At 40.2% G+C, this 17,698-nt stretch overlaps 1 protein-coding gene across 1 annotated transcript in view; it reads left to right on the plus strand.

Moving 5' to 3' along the window:
- DNAAF8 (dynein axonemal assembly factor 8) overlaps positions 1 to 17,698 on the plus strand; it is a gene marked incomplete at both ends in the record, with an annotated part of 91,740 nt that overhangs the window by 13,816 nt on the left and 60,226 nt on the right. The window contains 2 exons of the mRNA XM_082006715.1: positions 1,040 to 1,190; positions 15,419 to 15,610. Coding sequence (XP_081862841.1) covers positions 1,040 to 1,190; positions 15,419 to 15,610 — 343 coding nt within the window. The remainder of the gene's footprint in view (positions 1 to 1,039; positions 1,191 to 15,418; positions 15,611 to 17,698) is intronic.

Consider the following 17,698-nt stretch of genomic DNA (forward strand, 5'->3'; position numbering starts at 1 on the left):
CTCCTTGGGCTTAGTTTAATGTAGTGTATTCTGCATAAGTTCTAATTTTAAAGTGAAATCAGGTGGTTGCCTTATGTACCTTCACAGCTATTCAGGAGAGCTCCATTATACTGACTTTTCAAAGGTTACATTCTGTCTGCTATTTTCAGAGTGAAATTTAACATTTTGACTTTGACATATGAGCCCTTGAAAGAATTAGAATCTGCCTGCTCCAGAGACTATTACTTTTTCAGTGTTAAACAGTTGCCTACCCTGCCACTTAGACACTTCAGCTGCTGCGTACTTGGTTTAAATGGCAGATGGTCGCACGTATTTTTTCTCTATGGGATTCCTGATATTAAAGCTCATTGCTTCCATCAGTTCTATAAAACTGCATTTTGTCTACCTGTTAGCCTGCCACATAGATGGCAGACCATGGCTTGGCAAGAATCTGCGTTATTTATTGTTGCTAAGTAATAGCTCACAGTTATTTTAACGAATTTCAGTTTTCTTTCCTGCTATTCAAATTATTGGGGCACCTGGGGCTTGAATACAGAAGAAATTCAGCTTAATATTTGCTGTGGAAATGGCAGATGAAATCTTTCTGCAGACATCAAAATATAGAAAGATGAATGGAAGGCCTCAGTTCAGGGGAAACTTGTCACTATTATAGCAGATAGGAAAGGAAACGCAGTTAGGGTGAAAATTTTGGTGTGGAGATGGGGAGAGAAACATCACAAACATGCCTCTGCTTAATGAAGTTCTGGTCTCCAAATAGATTGTTGCCACTTACCAGAGGTTTGAGGTCTGCTCCTTTTCTTTGTTTTTGGTTTGGTGGGTTTTTTTTTTGATGAGAGATTATTTCATCCAATGACAAGTTCTTGTGTCCCTCCACAAACACCATAAGTGTTTTCTAAATCTATTTTAGCCTTTCGTGTCATGATTCACCCTCAAGTGTGTGGTATAAATATAAGAAAAAAAGAAATGCAAACAGATGAACAAGGGTACTTTTTCTCCCAAGTGAAAAGCTTAAGCAAAGCAGAATTTGTATATTTTTCAGGACAGAAGAAAGTAAAAGAGAGCTATCCGAAAAGGAAGAACAGATGAGAGAGAGACACAGATTCCAGGAGCAGCTGGAGAGATTGCAGCCTCAGCAGTCGGTTACTGGAAAGCAGCCCATGGCAGAGAAAACCCCCGTTTTGTTCCACATGGTTAGTAGTTCAGTGTAGGACTGTCCCTCTCAGAATGGCTCCCTGGCCAAATGCAAGTGTGATCCTAGAAGCAAAAAGTAATTTTCATTGCACTATTTAAAATCTGTTTGTTATGAGGCACCATTACCAGATGAGATGAGCAATCCTACAGCTCTTCTCTCATGCTACTGATATTTTTTTCTCACCTTTCCTATACGGGGAGTGCTCCCCACACAGCTGCCCACTGGATGTCGTACGTGTCGGGGTATGGCAGGAGTCCTGGCTTGCTGAAGTCAGTGGGCTCTGTGGCTCCCATGAAGTAGATGACAGACTTTTGCATATGATTTTTTCATAACTTTGTAGAAAAAGTGAAATATGTTTACTGTCATACTTCAAAGCAAAGCCTATGCTGAGTCCTGTCTGGTTGTCTGCCTCTAGGAGCTTTATATTTCAGTTTCGTGGGTAGGTTTTGAGGATTGTGGTTTTAGTAATAGTTTTTGCTTTTGGCTGATGTCCTGATTAAGAGAGTATGAAATTACCCTGATTTTTCCCAGAGCCTAAAATCTGGCTCAGAGGACAGGGCTGTCTTTCCTCCTGAGAAGATTTGTATATGTAGTTCTAATTCATCCCTGCACTGATTTCACTGAACACGAGGCCAGCTGTGAAGGTAAGAGGAGATGAGAAACTCCAGAATTTGTCCGTGAGTCCACCATAATGATTTATTTGAACTAATAGCAACAGCACAGCTCTTCTGTCAGTACAAAAGTTGAAAGACCGTATAGCCCTAAATTGGGGGATGGACCATTCAGATTTGTTTGTTTTGTTAGCAATTGGCTACTGTATTACTGCAGAGTGAAAGCTCATTTTTTTAACACTGGATTAATCACAGATGAGAGGTAAAAGACTAACGAAGTGAATTTCCCTCTGTTAGCCTGCCGTGACAAGGCCAGTGCACTACACAGAGCTCCATTTTGAAGGTTGCAAAAATTGTGAAACTAGTCTTCAGACTTGCTCCTTTCTCAGTCTGCTGGGAGGTACCACCAAATTCCAGTTAGCCCTTATTAAGATGCAGGCACTTAATTGCTCATCAACACTTGAGGCTTGCTAAGTCATTCCTGACAATGCACCAAGTGGTTGCTGGATTGTTCTGTATTCTGGTCATTTCCCGTATTTGCTGTGCTGAAGCCAATAAAATGAAGATAACTGCTTGGTAACGTGGTTTCTCTCCAGTACACCTCGGGGTATATCTACGCTATAGTCTTGCTGTAACTGAATTACAGTGTAAATATACCTGTAATGGCTTTAATGATGTTACTGCCAGCTAGTCATGGACATCGGTGTAAGCTCACCAGCCCAGGATTTACTCAGTTTCTGATGCCTGTAGAAACAGCTAACTGGTACCTAAACTACCTGACAGCCTGTTTGAGGGAAACCTGCCTGAAGTTACAAGACACTGTTGGTAGAAACAAAATCAGCACAACCCATAACTGTGTTCTGTGGGCAACTTTGCTCTCGGTTCTTCTTCAGAAATACTCATTATTAAAGTTAAGAATGAAAAATGTATCAGCATCATCTATCAAATACAACAGTCATTTATAAAGATTACTTGAAATTCATCTTGACAGCAGCATTTTTTCTTTGAATTTGAACAGGTTTTTCTTTTTATTTTTTTCCTTTGCACATAGGAAGACAGAAAAACTTGAATGTTTTTACATTTAAAACTAAAGAAGCTGTAATTTGGCAGCTGTGTCTCTCAGTGAAAATATCTAATATCTCTATATAAACATGTATATTCAAAGAGCAAGCCACAGCGTTTGACAGAGTAGCACACTTTCAAATTTGTTTTTTAAGTCTGTTGTTTTGGCAATGATAGATGTTCAGACCTGGAACACTTGTCATAGTTTCCAGAATTCCTCTGACCATTTATATTGTACATAAATAATTGAATTGAATAATCAGAGGGAAAGTTTAGAAACTCTGCAATTACTGTAGCTGAGGTGCTGGGAAAGAAACACAAAGGAAATTTAAAAAGCTGCATTAGGGTTACATTAGAGTTCTTGTCTAAAACTTAAAAGCAGTGAAATCAGATTTAATGCTACTGTCTTTTTTCTTAACCTAGTTCAGTCAAACTCTGTACTCAGCTTCACTCTGGGGGGAGCACTAATACAAATAAGAATCAGGTCTGGGAAGAACACTTTCAAAACAGTGCAGGTAACTTAGGAGACTAAGAACTAACTTTCAGAGATACTTCAACATCTAAAAAAGGGGCTGATATCCAGTGGTATTTTCAAGACATGCAAGTACCAAGTTTCCCTGGAAATCAGTGGGCTTATTCTAAGCATTCTGCCTGTGAAGTCTGTGTCTTTAGGTATGTGAATACTTTTTCAATCTGGCCCACCTCTTCTTTTCAAAAATGCATGGAAGTACCTGATTTTTTTTTTTTATTTTTTTCTACTCCCCTCCACCATCCAAACTTTCTGTGAAACTTAAGACTGGCCTGATTTGATATCTTCTGAAAATGGGTCCCTTAATGACATTTTAACCTTTAGATCTAATTCAGAACCGATTCAAGCATCTACAGTTATGCTGGAAGCCAGCAGAGTGGTGATGTGATCCACACTGTAAGGTCAGGTTGAATTAATAGTTTAGGCTGGCATCCATAGGTTTAGTTTCAGTATTTGAGCAGAGTAAGTGTTATTGACAAGCGACACGGAGAAGGAATGCTGTGCAGTATGTAAAACAGTTAAATGGAGGATGTAAAATGAAATGGGTTTGATCTGTCATTTCATTCATCTTGTGTATTATGATAGAGTAACTTAGTACTAATGGTGATTTCTGTATTACGTTCCCATAAGATGGCATCCAGATAATAGTTTTTATTTTTGCCTGGCTCATATCTTGAGTTTATGTCGGGGAGCAGCACAAGCAGGTTACTCTGTAAGGGAAGACAAGCCAGGAGCTGCAGATGACAGCAAGGCAGGCAGGGGCAGAGACCTCACCAGCAAGGAGTGCAGTGCCGCAGTACCCAAACAAAACAAGCAGAGTGGGTCCAGTGAGGGTAACCAGTTGGTAAGTCTGTGGTAATGAAGTAGGTCCAAGAACAAGGACAGAAAGTCAAGGTAGGGACAGAACTGGGCCAGGTGTCAGTACTCAGGGTCAGCCAGCAGCCCCGCGATGACCCAGAAAGTCTGTAGTGATGGAGCAGGCCTGAGATCAAACCACAAAGTCCAATGAGCTAGTTAAGGGCAGGGCTTAGATGGGTGAAGTGAGGCCAGGCAGAGGTATAGCTGCAGTGGAAGTCAGTCAAGGACCAAGGGCAAGTGTCTCAGCTTAAATGCAGCTCCCAAGCAAAGGGGCGCAGCAGAGGCTTCACACAGCTCTTTTCCCAGCACTCATCCGAAGTTACACGCCTGAACATGTGTCCGAACTGGCAGCTAAACCTTTGCAGGAGGTGCTACTCATGGCCCTGATCCTTTACATCCAGCTATGGAACTAATTTAACAGACAGCAAGTAGCATTTAGCTTTTATTAAGCTCTTTTACTATTGGGGTAAAATAGGTGTTTTCAACAGGGCTTCAGCTTGCTTCTCTCTGTACCTTTATTGCTTTATTGTGATATGGCAGAACGAGATAATGTAGTTTGAAAGCTATTAGGAACCACCTTGTTACCAGTACCTTATAAGCACTGTTTTATCTACCTTGTACAGCCAAACTGTTTGGAAAATAAATGCGTTGACTCATACTGAGGCATCTAATTTTTCTTGGCTACACAATCACTTTGGCTAACCTTGTATTAGTAATTATATTGCCACAATCATCTTATTGCAGCTTAGTCTTACATCTGGCTTACAAAACAAAAACATTCAGCCTTGCAACCGACTCATTCTAGCTTAACAAATGTAGTATGCAGATACTTTCTTTTCTATCTTGTAAACATAGACTCTATAACCTTTCTGTCAAAATTGGTACGTTTTTTATATATACTGTTGACTCAGCTCCCTGCTTGCATTCCCACAAAGCTAAAATTAACAATATACTATGGTCAAAATCTTCCTTGCCCTTTTACGGCCTTATTCTCGCTTTGGTCTGGTATCACTGCTATAGGAAAATCCCTGACAAAATTCCTGGGTCATGCTTTCCATCAAGAAGAGTGCTGAAGTATTGTATGTTCAGTTACTGTGACAGTTACCCTAGATTTACACGGTATGACTGAAAGTAGAGATTGATTTCTGAAACCTGTAGCAATATTTTTAGTTCAATTACTGGTCCCATATGGGTTTTTTTGTGTAGCAGGTGCCTTGATTTGCACAGTTGTCAGTGAAATGCTTTTGCTTCTTTACCTGTCTTACTGAAATAGGTGTCTGTGATTTCCATTACTGTTGTATGGGTGTCTTGATCTTTTTAAGGGTGTAGCAGTGCTGGCATCAGCACTGGAAATTGCCTGTTTTCTTACATCTTACCTGTGCACAGAGGGTTGCTCAAGGACATTGTGGGTCCCAGGATCACAACCTCACAGTTTACCAGCTGGACCATACTACTTTGGCATCTCACCAATTCCATTGCAGAGCTGCTTACATGAATGCCCTTAGGTGATGGCCTAAGCAGTATTTAAAAGTTCTCCTTTCTTTATTGCTGTGTGGAAAATGCATGAAGGAAAAGAACTGTAAGAAAGTGAAATTCATGCCTCAGTAGAAAGAACATACAAGGGCCTGATCGACCAGCTATGAAAAGAGTAGATTCTGTGCTAGTTCTGCACGGAAATGTCAATTTATTTCCAACAAAGTGGTACAATATACATATTTGGAGATGTTGAGGGATGCTGTTAAGTCTTATTTCAGTTATAATGATCTTGTGACCTAGTAACTGAATTTTTCTATATCTGTATTACTCTAAAACTGATCTCATAAGTATAAATCACCCTGTGACCAACTGTTTTGATTTACACGGAACCAAAGCAACCACTATGTTCCACCCGTGTGAATGTAACTGAACACAGCATTTAGCCCTTACTATTATTTTACTATAGCTTAAAAAAAATTGTAAAAATTGCAAAATATTTCCTACACTAAATCTTTTTCTGGCATCAGAGCTTAATTTGGCTTGTGCTTCACTCTAGGTCTTCTCACTCTCTTGGACGGATTCTGCAGGGTTGTGGCCAGCAGTGATGTGCCAAACAGCCAGCAGATGGCCCCTGAATTCCTCCCTTTTTTTACAGTGAGGTATTTAATGAGTTCCTGAAACAAGATTAAAATCTCTTGTATTTAATGAACCTACTGCCTCAACTCGAGGAAGGCTTAAAAATAAACTAAGGCAATTAGAGATGTAGTTAAATTTAGTGTGCAAAAACAGAAGGACAAGATTCCTGTTTGTACCACCAGTCCAGCACACAGGATTCAGAATAGCATGGAAGTTCCCAAGAAAATGTTTTTCTAGCATAGACAACTGTTAGCTGGCACAGAGCCTGTATTTCTGGCCTCCTCCTTATCTTCCCACTTGGTACCAGTGAAAGAAAGGGGCAGGGGAGAGGATTTGCTGGCACAGTATGTTATGCTTAGGTTGAGTTTTAGGTGGTTTATGGTCTCCTTGGATGTAGTCAGCAAGCCAGAGGAGCTGAGGCTGCTCCTGCCTCTGCCATGGCTCAGGGTGGCACAGATCTATCCTAAGGATTTGCCTTAATAGGCAAAGCAGAGAATCTAGGCCTCAAATATCTGTTATAAACAACTTCCTTTACGCAGGCAGAGTCCGCTTGCTTGCTCTCCGTGTTCTCCGAGTAAGAGATGTTACAGAAGTGTGTGCTTTGGCATTCTTAGGGCACAGATTAAAGCAAGTCAGGTACTTTACAGACATATGACTCTTCTCAGTAGTTCTGCTCACACAACCAGAGCAGTTAAATGACATGGAGTAATCCTGCTTTAATAACCTGTTGTCTGCTTCAGTAGGTTGCTCAGCCAAGTTGCTGCATATATGCTCAGAACTAGGAAACTCACCTTCTCTACTGAATGCAACAGGACTACCAAATAGCCATAGAGAACCTTCCATTTAATCTTTCACGTGGACACCCGCTCTGATGGTTTCACAGGGGCTCCCACCTTTGTCCATTGCACTTTCCAGTCACAGAACAAATTGAACAGTCAGATCTTTAAACAGAAATGACTGCTTTCAGTGCTGTTTCTCTGATTGGAGTTTGAAATGGCCCCAGGAAAATGTGAAATATTTAATCCTTTATATTCCTTGGCATATCTTGGAAGTGATTAAAATGAGTTTGGGCTTATTCTTGAATACTTATGCATGATCTTGACAGATGGGAACATTCGTTGCTGTTGCTTAAGGGAAAGGTTAATGTAAGTAAAAAGAATATAGTTTCCAGAATTACATGCATGAAGTTGCTGCCAGCAGAGGTCCTAAATACTCCTCCATTCACATTAGTAGGATGGTTCAGATTAAACTTGAAGAGCAGACAATGATGTAAAATGTCTATGGGCTAAATTCTGTTTCTCACTTAGAAAATGGCAGGAGGACAGAAGACTGTTTTGGTACCTTTTGTCTATTCAGGTCTTGCTTTTTCACAGGTCCTGTTTTTTGGCAGAAGGAATAGCGACTGTACGTGTGCAATGTGTATGAACAAGTGCTAGTCACGTTTAATTATACAGAGAAGTACTTTCTGCTGTGCATCTCTTGGAATCAGAATAGAATTCGTAACTCCTGGCCTTACCTCAGGGCTGTGATCAGTGAGGCTATTTGTAGATGAAAGGAGGCTGAATCTGTCCCTTTGTTTTTTGAAGGGGATGTACACGCTTGTCTGACACAGCCACGCTGCTGTTAAAGAAGCTTTATAGTTTAAACTGTATTCCTAGTTTTTCTCCTGCCTTCTTGTTTAGCATTATGACTTAGGTTGGACTGCAGTTCCAAATCTTAGCATGCTGGGGGATAAGCTTGGTCACAACTTGTAAACACATTATTACACAAATAATAATTATGGAAGCATTATTCTTAGTGACAGGGAATGGAATTCAAGGCTTTATCTGAGATTATGGAGTGAAAGTATCATGCAGCTATTTTTATTTTAAAAACGTAGAACTCTGTCCAGCTATGTGTCAAGCACCTGGAGTTCCCACAAGCTTCAGTGGACATTGTAAGCACTTAGCAGTTCTTAGAATCACAAAACCCCTATATTTATTACCTTGGAGAATTCACAGGTCTGAAGGGTTATCTGCATAGTATTTTGCAGCTGGATGCAAGATCACAGAGCCTATATGACAGACTGGACACAATCCGTTTCTAAACTGGAAGGTGAGAGTTTGACAAGCAGGCCACTTGGGCTCTGGTAAAACTTTCTGATAAAGCAGCTGAGCATGCTTTGCTCACCCCCACTCCCCCTTTTTTTTTTCTTGAGGGATTTCCCTAGATTATCAGGGGAAAGAAAAGATAAATAGATTAAAGACTAGAAAAAGTAAGGCTTTACCCAAGTTGGTAAGTATATGGTGAACCTCCTGGAGTATCAAACTAGAGCCATTTCAACAGTATTTAAAGTCAACTGGGAGCATGTGACAAATACCAGAAGGTTTTCAGTTGGCTACGGACCAATTCCATGCTCTATCACAGCATTTCAAAGTGACCATGTACAACTTCCTTCCCTGCTGTGGGTGTGGAAATCATGGCGCATTTTATTTGTGAGACAGTTTGAAATCATTTGAAGAACAATGCTATGGAAGACACAGATACTCCTCTTTGGGTTTTGGAGCACATGATACTGTTTCAGGAGTGTCAAGAAAGGGAACAGATTAATATTGACAGTTTCTTGATAATCTTAACGCTGTTCCTCTTCAGAGTGTTTTACAGGCTTTTGATAATTAATCCAGCTAGACAGGGACTAGGATAAAGAAATACTATCCTCACTTTACAGTTTCACAGAGAAATACTCCATTCCAGAGCCAGGACTGAAGCACAAGTTCCTGATTCCCAGTCTTGTGCTCACATGAAATGTGTAAGTAATTAAACTTCTTTTACTTATTTCAGCTGCTTCTCGTTAACCAGGAGTATAAACCCATTAGAGGAAGAACGTTTTGTTACATGTGCTCAGAACATCAGCACAATGAGGCTATGAATCCCTCTAAGCCTCTCTAAGTGTTACTGTAGTGTAAACACCAATCATGGAAAATGCACTTCTCATTTTTAATGATTATGTCTCAGAAAGCAAACACAATCAAATAGGATTCAATGTTACTTTGATTTAAATTTTAGTGCAATTTTCAGAGCACTTTTTTGTTTACCTGAGGAGTCGAGCCTCTATCAGAAAATTTTCCCCTTCTAACAAATACAGAAGCTGTATGTTGCCAGTTATTTGAATGGTTTTTTAGCTGCACTCAGACTTGTTGCTAAATGGCCTCAATTTACACATTTTTTCATGAATGTACTTGCATGCAAATACTCATTTTCAAACATTTTTTGTTTGTTAACATGCTTCACAACCGTGTGAATGTTCTGTGTTCTAATGAACATAGAATTATGTTTGGAATTGGTCCGTAGTTATCTGAAAGTTAGGCTGGTACTTGACACATGCTCCTAGCTGGCTTTAAATACTAATTAGAACATTCTATGACCTAATGGGGTAATTCAAGAGCAATTCTATCAAGAAAGTCATCGTTGCTTTAACTGTGCATGCCTATCAGTGCTGACTGATAGCTTGTTTCATTTGTAGTATTCTGGTCTAGTGAACTCAGACTGACTAGAAAGATACTGTCCAAAAAAGAATGTTAACTAGCTGTGTAAGACTCTCTAATAGTAATAATGTTCCCGGCCAGGACAAAGCAAGAGATCCCAGTAAGACACACTAGCATATACAAGAGAGAGAGCGCGGCAGGGGCAGTGCCGTGTACTCGTATCAGGAGTACTGGCAGGACAAGTAGAAGGGAGCAGGTTAGCACAGGGAGCACACTTGAGGGTACCAGATTCTTATTCAGGAGAAAACGTCTGATGCTGTGGAGTTGTCCTGTTCACTGCAGATAGCAGAACAAATGTATGTTGAAGTTTGAAGTGAATCACACTTTCTTCCTGTGTGATCCTGAGTGATCACACAGTTGTCTCTCTGCTAACATATTCTATGGGCTGGATCCTTGACCCTTGCCCGAGGGGTTATGTGTATCTTTGACAGCACAGATGAGCCGTTAACTCTAGTGAAGCCTTTGAGCCCTTAATGTAGGCTAATGCCAAAGTGGCACAGAACAGTGTAATTCCCACCGCATCACATCTCTTAGTTGTGTTCATGTGTTGAGAGGGATTATGCATAGGATGAAGAGGGATTTTTGTAGAACACTGACATGTCCTGAGCCAGAAATGTAACTGATCCTAGCTATCATTAACTGTCTGCCAGTGTTGTGGTTGCCGTAAAGCTACTTTAAATTGCACTTGGGGCTGACCAGGCTCAGCTGGCAGCAACATGAAAAGGTATATAAGGTGAATTTTGCTGTCCTTGGTTCCTATGCCGAGCAGAGCTCAGCTCCTTTCTGTGCGTCACATCTGAACTGCACTCCTATATTCAGTAATTTCTGGTGACGAGCTGATGTTTCTCTTTGACACTTGCCCTCTTTATGCTCCAGCAGAGATGCTGTCTAGCTTTAGCACGCTCATGCTGCTAGAGTTGCAAAAGTGGTTTCTTCTGAATCAGGAGAGGTTATATTCTTCATGCCCAAGACTAAGAATAACTGTCCAGAACAAGATCATAATTCTCAGCAAAGAAATTGTCGTCCTTTTTTTTTCTTTTTAAACTTAAACTCAGATATGTAATGCCCTAACTGAATTGGAGAAACTACAGAGATCGTAGCAAATAATGCTTCCATTATGCAGCTCTTTGAATTCCTGCAATCTTACTTTGGCAGAGTTATCTGCTTTGGAGGACCATAACTCCTCCATTTTAGCAATCTGAAGCTCAATTCAGATCAGAAAATTTCAGTAACATCTTGCCACCATCATATTTTTCAGACCCATAATCTCAGCATGTTTGATACTCAGAAAGCCATTGGTGCTATAGAGAGTGAATCTAGTGCAAAAACGCATTAACGGGAAGACCATTCAGATCATTAACATCAATCGTATTCTCCTTTTTGTTATTAAATGTTGCCTTCCTAATTACAGTATGTTCTGCCAGTTGCATGCAGGAAATGCAGATATTTTCCGCATTCGTATCCATTGCTCTCACTTTGCAATGATAAAACAGTTCTTTGAATGGTTTCAGGGTTTATTCCACAATTTAATGTAGAATTTCAAATAATCTAACAGATGGCATTGTCATCATTTTTCCTTCACCACAGAATGAAAATGAACAAACACTTGGCATTTCCAATATGTCTTCATCTAATGCGAGAATTTTTAGAAACCATGAAAGAATGTTATCTGCTTTGCCTTAGATGGACAGAATTGTTAAATGTGTCCTAACTATCTCCTCTCCTACGTTAGCAACCTGACTGTGTGGAAAATAAATGTATAACCACATAATCAACATGCTTGCTTTTTGTACTATGAGCTCTGCCTATAATGAAGGATGAACATGCAATGCTAGAGCTATTTCAGCGTAAGAGTATAGAATTTGCATTAGAGAAATTAGCTAGAGCTGCTAAAGTACGTAGAAATCAGCTCACATTTACAAACGTACAACAGATGCATCATTTGGCAAACGATTTCTGCAGTCGGTAATTTGCCATTCATCAGGGATTGCCTCTTACATCTGTGATCCAAGCTCGGGTGCAGATGACATAGAAGGATAAATTTAGACATGGCTGAAAACAATTATTTTGATTAATCCTCCAGCCAATGAAAGTAAGATTCTTCCTATTCCTCCCCTTCCCCCTCAGCCCTTCCAGTAAAGGAGGAGGAGACTATGTGAGTATAACTTATCTTCATTTTATGTGTGGTGGATATTTTGGTTTAGCTCTCACTGTTGTAGAGTCTGCTCAACAGAATAGAGAGTGGGTTTTGATTGAATATGATACCTTGCTTCACTGTTAGCATTGGTTTAGTTAGTATTGGAAAAGGTGCTAGAAGGGAAATATTGAAGTTATGTCTACCTGCAAAAGAGAGACCATATCTCTAAAATAAATTATCTTCCCCCTGACCTGTCCTTCTGCTGGGAAAAACCCTCAGACTGGGTGAGCTGGTTCTGCTGGGAAGTACTCACTGCTTTCTCGGGTCTGTGTGGTGAAATGAACTTTCCGAATGTGTAATGTAGTGCTGTTCCCAAACAGCAGTTGATAGCAACTGCTCTTCCTTGCTGTCATCCTTGTACCTAGATGGAAACCAGCAGCAAAGTTGTCACTTGGCCCTCTTGACTCCTGAGCTGTTACTTGGTCATTCCAGCCCCTAACAGTTTCAATAATTTTTCACAGTTTTAGGGCAACAGAGCTGTTTGTCCAATCTAGTATGCAGGCGTGGTAAAAGCAATGCCAAGTAGTCTTTTAAAAAACGATCAACACAAGTGTCATTTAACCAATTAGAGCTATTTTATTAGAAACAAAGTGACATTAATCTTGGCTGACAAACTTGTATCTACTAAGCTTCGGCTTGCTGTGATCATAAACAACTCTGCTTTGAAAAAAAAAAAAAGGAGGTAAAATGCCAATTTTTTTAATGATTGCTTGTATGGATGCCTTCACATTACAGACTTTTTTTTTAATGAACAGTAGTTTCATTTGGGGCTGTGCCTCTGTGTGTGTAACTTCAACACCACTGTAGCTGAAGGCTAGAAGATATGGGTATCCTTAAGTTGTCTTGCAATTCCTTTTTCCTCATTTCTTTTTTGGTGTGGATTTGGGGGGAGGTTATTCCTTGGCTGCTTAGTGTGGTTAGTGCTTCTACTTGCACTGCTGTTATGTTAGAGTGGAGAAAGATGGCCAGAAGTGACGGTGGAGGGGTGGTTGGAAAATCGAGCTGAAAGGTTATAAGCTGCAATATTGTAAACTGTAATTGCAAAATAAAATAGCAAGCACTTTAGAAATAGGAAATTTTATCTTATTTACTCTATAGTAATTGTTAGCACTTGACTACAATCAGCTGCAAGCCTGTCTGTGATTGACAGCACAATTCCAGCCAAAGCATTTGAGTAATTTTGGTCCTTTTCTAATCTAATACTGTTACAAATAAAAGCCAGTGTAACATGTAGGCAAGTTGAACTCCCTTCATAGGTAGAGTAGGGTAAATTGGGCAATGCTGTGGGAAGGCATACTAAGAAAGCACTGAAAGTATCTTTGGCAATTCTTGCCCAGAATTAAATAGGATGAGCTCCTTTTTTGTTCATTATCCTTGATGTATCTGAAACTAGTTAAGTTCTTTTACACCTAGATTTTTGTTGGGGTAAGGAGCCTGGCAGAGGGAAGAGAGGGCAGCAGCAACATTGATCAAAACCTCACTCATTCTCAGAAAGAACCTTAATAAGTAAAATTCTTAGCCCATCTTGGTCAGAAAACCTATTGAGCCCTCTGCTGCTACTAGGCCAAGCAAATTTGAAATAGTTGGAAATTTCCTGCTGAAGCGTTAGCAGATACTGGTTTAATCTATAGCTCTTGAGTTACCTCCTGTCACTGATCTCCATACCCTTGCTGAGAGAGGAAGAACAAACCATTTCTCCAGTAAAGGATATAGAAGAAGGTAATCTTTTCCTGAAAGTCTCCACGTTTCTTTCAAGGCCTCTTCCTCAGAGAATTATGATGATAGGGTCAAAGCCCTCATGAATTCTGTTAGCTCCCCAGGACTACAATTTTTATTTGGTACTTGTAGACAGTGCTGTGTCTGTGGCAGATATTTCAGTACCAAAACACTGGATGACATGATATATCTGCTTGTGGCTTTTTATTAGTATATTTTTTTTTGAAAAATGTTTTAAGGAATTGTCTATTTTGAGGACAGGCACAAAAGTCAAGGTGCATTAACTTGTCAAGTGGATTAGTCATTAAACACTTCTGTAGACATTTTAGTTCAGAATTAAAGTGGCTTTAATGGGATTTAGCTTACTTTGTTTCCAAAGTAAATTCGGGTAAATCAAATTAAGGTTAATTCAGTGTAAAGGCATGGGCAGACATCCTCATTAAGGGCTACCTGGAGCAACTGAAAACATAACTGCTTAGGTGCTCCTCAATACGCTCCTGCTCCCATTGTGTTCCTACGGTGTTCTGCAGCTTGTCTCACAGAAGGGATGCTTTCAGGTCTGGTCAGTACAGTAGGTTATTTCAGATTAATTCTGCTCGTCTTAATTAGCAGTTTAGTCTGTTGGCTGATCATGTTGACATGTATAGGAAATGCAGTCATGTTGCACTTTGCTGGCTGTGCAGTGGGGAGTTGGTGCTCTAACAAGTAGCTTGGAAACATAAACTCCGTAAACATCTCCAGCTATTTGCAAAATGGAAGTATGTCCATGCCTGTAGAATGTATACACTCAGGATGCTTTTTTTTTTTTTTTGGGGGGGGGGGGGGGCGCGGCGCGGGCTGAGGGGCATTATTAAAGGATCATAACTGTTGAGGAGCAATACTCTTATGTATACTGGAGAATCTTTGCTATTTTGGGGACTAGCTTCCTAGCTTCCTAATTTACAAAAGAAATGTCAGGGACAGCAAATTGAATATAGATCGGAATAGCAAGCCACCTAATAGTTACAGCTGCGGCCACCACATCTTTGGAAGAACAAAAGAGATCCTATAAACTACAACCCCATGGTTCAAGCTTGAGGTTGTTTCTTAAAGAATGGGTCTCTTAAAGGAGAGGGAATTTGCACCCTAAATAACCAAGTATCAATATGAAAGTAAAGAAAGGAGATGAGTTCACTTAAGCGTCACATCATCTATGAAATGAGATATGTTAGATAGAGCAGAAAATAATGAAAGTTTTGATGCTCCTATCAGGCTTGTTTTGAAGGCATTTCACTGATTTAAAATAGATGAATAGATAAAAGACAAAACACTGAATCTTAAAGAATACAGAATATATTCGATCACACTATTTCCAGCTGTGATCACATAATCTTCCATTTACCAAGAAGAATTTGACTAATGAAGACCCAGGTGACAGCTCTCCAAGAAAAACTAAGTGCTCAAGAAGATGTTGCTGATATAATGACCTAGCTTTTATGGCTCATGCTTCCTCTTTGAGAGATGCTCACTAGGTATTAATTGCCCCTCCTGTGATGTCAATGAATGTAATTCATTCGCGATGATGAATACAGTTCCAGGAATCCAAATGACTTCCATTTTCGTACTTTTTTTTGACAGGAAGCCTCTTATTTGCCAGATATTGACACATTGCCTAGACCACACAGTATGAAAAATGAGGTGCTGCTTATGACCGTTTGGCTGTCAAGTTGTGGCCAAGTAGCTACAGATCCGTGCGGCGGGCAAGTGCCTAACATGGTGCTGAGAGCAGCTGACATCTACCAGGCCCTTGTGACATGGCTTCTCTCTCTGGTGAGTACGTGCAATGACAGTGCACAAAAGAAGGTTCTGCATGATTAAGGCTGTGTTTTACCCTCCAGTGAATATATAATCATTCTTGAAATCTTCTTTCAACAGCTACAAAACAGTGGGTGAACAAAGGGGAAATTATGTTCTAATTCACCTTAAAGTCAGTAAATAAAAGTGTTGCTGAAGTCAGTGGATGGTGGATTGTTCCCGTAGTTTACAAAGAACAAGGCACAGAAAGTAAAAAATTGTTGCACCAGTCTCAGAGTAGTCAAAGTGACTACTGGAAATAGAGGGCTGTGTAAGTATAACAGTGTCCTTGGTAAAAGAAGTGAGTGGACACAGATGCCTGTTTCTTGCCCCTTGTTCGAGTTAAGAATAGATCCTTTCTGGTAGTCAAGAGGGCTGTGAACAAGTGATGGTCTGTTTCATCTTAATTGTCCTTTGGATCACAGATTTTTTTCTTCTCTAAAGAAACCACCTTTTGCTCACTCTTCCCATTCATCCCATATTAGCCTTTTCCCCTAGGGAAAACAGGGTATTTGTGTTTTTTCCTCCCCACCCTGCATGTTGGCCTTATTCTTTTCCCTGGCTAAAGACACTGGCATATCGATACCAATCCATGCACTCAAGGTAGGTTTCATCCTGAGCGGACAGCCCACACAAGGCTTTTAAATCACTTAAACTCCCCTTAAACAGTATTAATTGTTAATGATGTTCACACTTCCGTTAAAACATTGCTAACCTCCTTTAATGTTAGTTCAGTGCTAATGAAAATTGCCACTTGAACAGCCCCAGAGTCTGAATCTTCCATTGAGAAACTAGTTAGCTCATGACTAGCTGCAGTGTGAGCTTTCATGTGTTATTCCCATTTAAAAAAAAACTGAACTCTGACTTGTAGCACTTCTCTCCAAGCCTGAAAAGAGTATCTCTGCTTCCAGGGCTCAGTGTCACTCTGCTGAGACTGTAGGGTCAAATGTTATGATGAACTTTGTGCCTGATGGAAACTGGGGTGAAATCCACCAATTTACTTCACAGAGGTTCTCAAACAGTTGTTGGATAGCAATGAAAATGTTTGCATTTCTTTAATTAAAAACAGTGGAAGGGTTGAGGCATTTTTAGATCAAATTCTCATCTGGTCATAATCTATGTAATTCCACTGATTCACTGGCTTCCTGGCCTGTGTAAATCAGCATATTTTTATTGATTTCATTGGAGATATGCTGATTTCTACCAGTTGAGAACACAATCCTCCAGATGCGAGCATTCCCCAGTGACAGAGCTGCTACAGAATTTCCCATGTGAAGCCCATGTTCAAAGCAGTCAAGGACTTGGTCGTGCTATTTTGAATGATACAGCTGACTTATGCAACAGTTTGAAAATCCACTCAGGCCCTGTGTTGAGAACATATTTCTAAAGGCATTTATCTCATTGTAAATAGTTTTGGTTTATATATGCAGTAAATAGGAGAGCTGTTAATCCATCTAGAGATCATGGTGATGGTATAAACCATGAGAACAAGACTTAGTGGTTTCTGTATTCACCAGAATCCTGGGAAGGAATTACAGTCCTGTAACTCAGACTTGCCTGTCTCTTTATCTCGTGTGTGATCTGGTTCAGCCATATCTGCCTCACATTCCTTTCTCATGGCTTTGCTGGTTGCCTGTGTCTGACTTTCCTATAGCCTTCTGCCCTCTGTCACCTGCTACACAAGTTTCGGGATGCTTTGCAGCACTACAGTGCCTTCCCAGTCTGTTTCGGGTATCCTTCCTGTCTCTTTTCTACCCTGTAATAAAGTTTCTCATGTATTCTTTATCATAAAGAGCGTCATGTTTCAGCCTGACTTTGAGCAGCCTCGTGAGCCAATGAGTGGCCTGTCCTACTGGAACCTTATCTCTGGAACTAAAACTGATATTCATGATAAAAGATGTCCAGTGTTCAGCTTGGGGTTGGCAGAAGTTGCTTTTTAACTCTTCTTGTTTTGGGTCAGAGATAGCGAGAGAGAGAGAGAGAGATGAAAATAGAATGTTGCCTCCCACACACATGTGCACACAAAAAAATCCATCAAAAAGAAATCACCTCAGCCTAACTAAA

Source organism: Phaethon aethereus (genome assembly GCF_964289735.1).
Source record: "Phaethon aethereus genome assembly, chromosome: 15".
Taxonomy (NCBI): Eukaryota; Metazoa; Chordata; class Aves; order Phaethontiformes; family Phaethontidae; genus Phaethon; species Phaethon aethereus.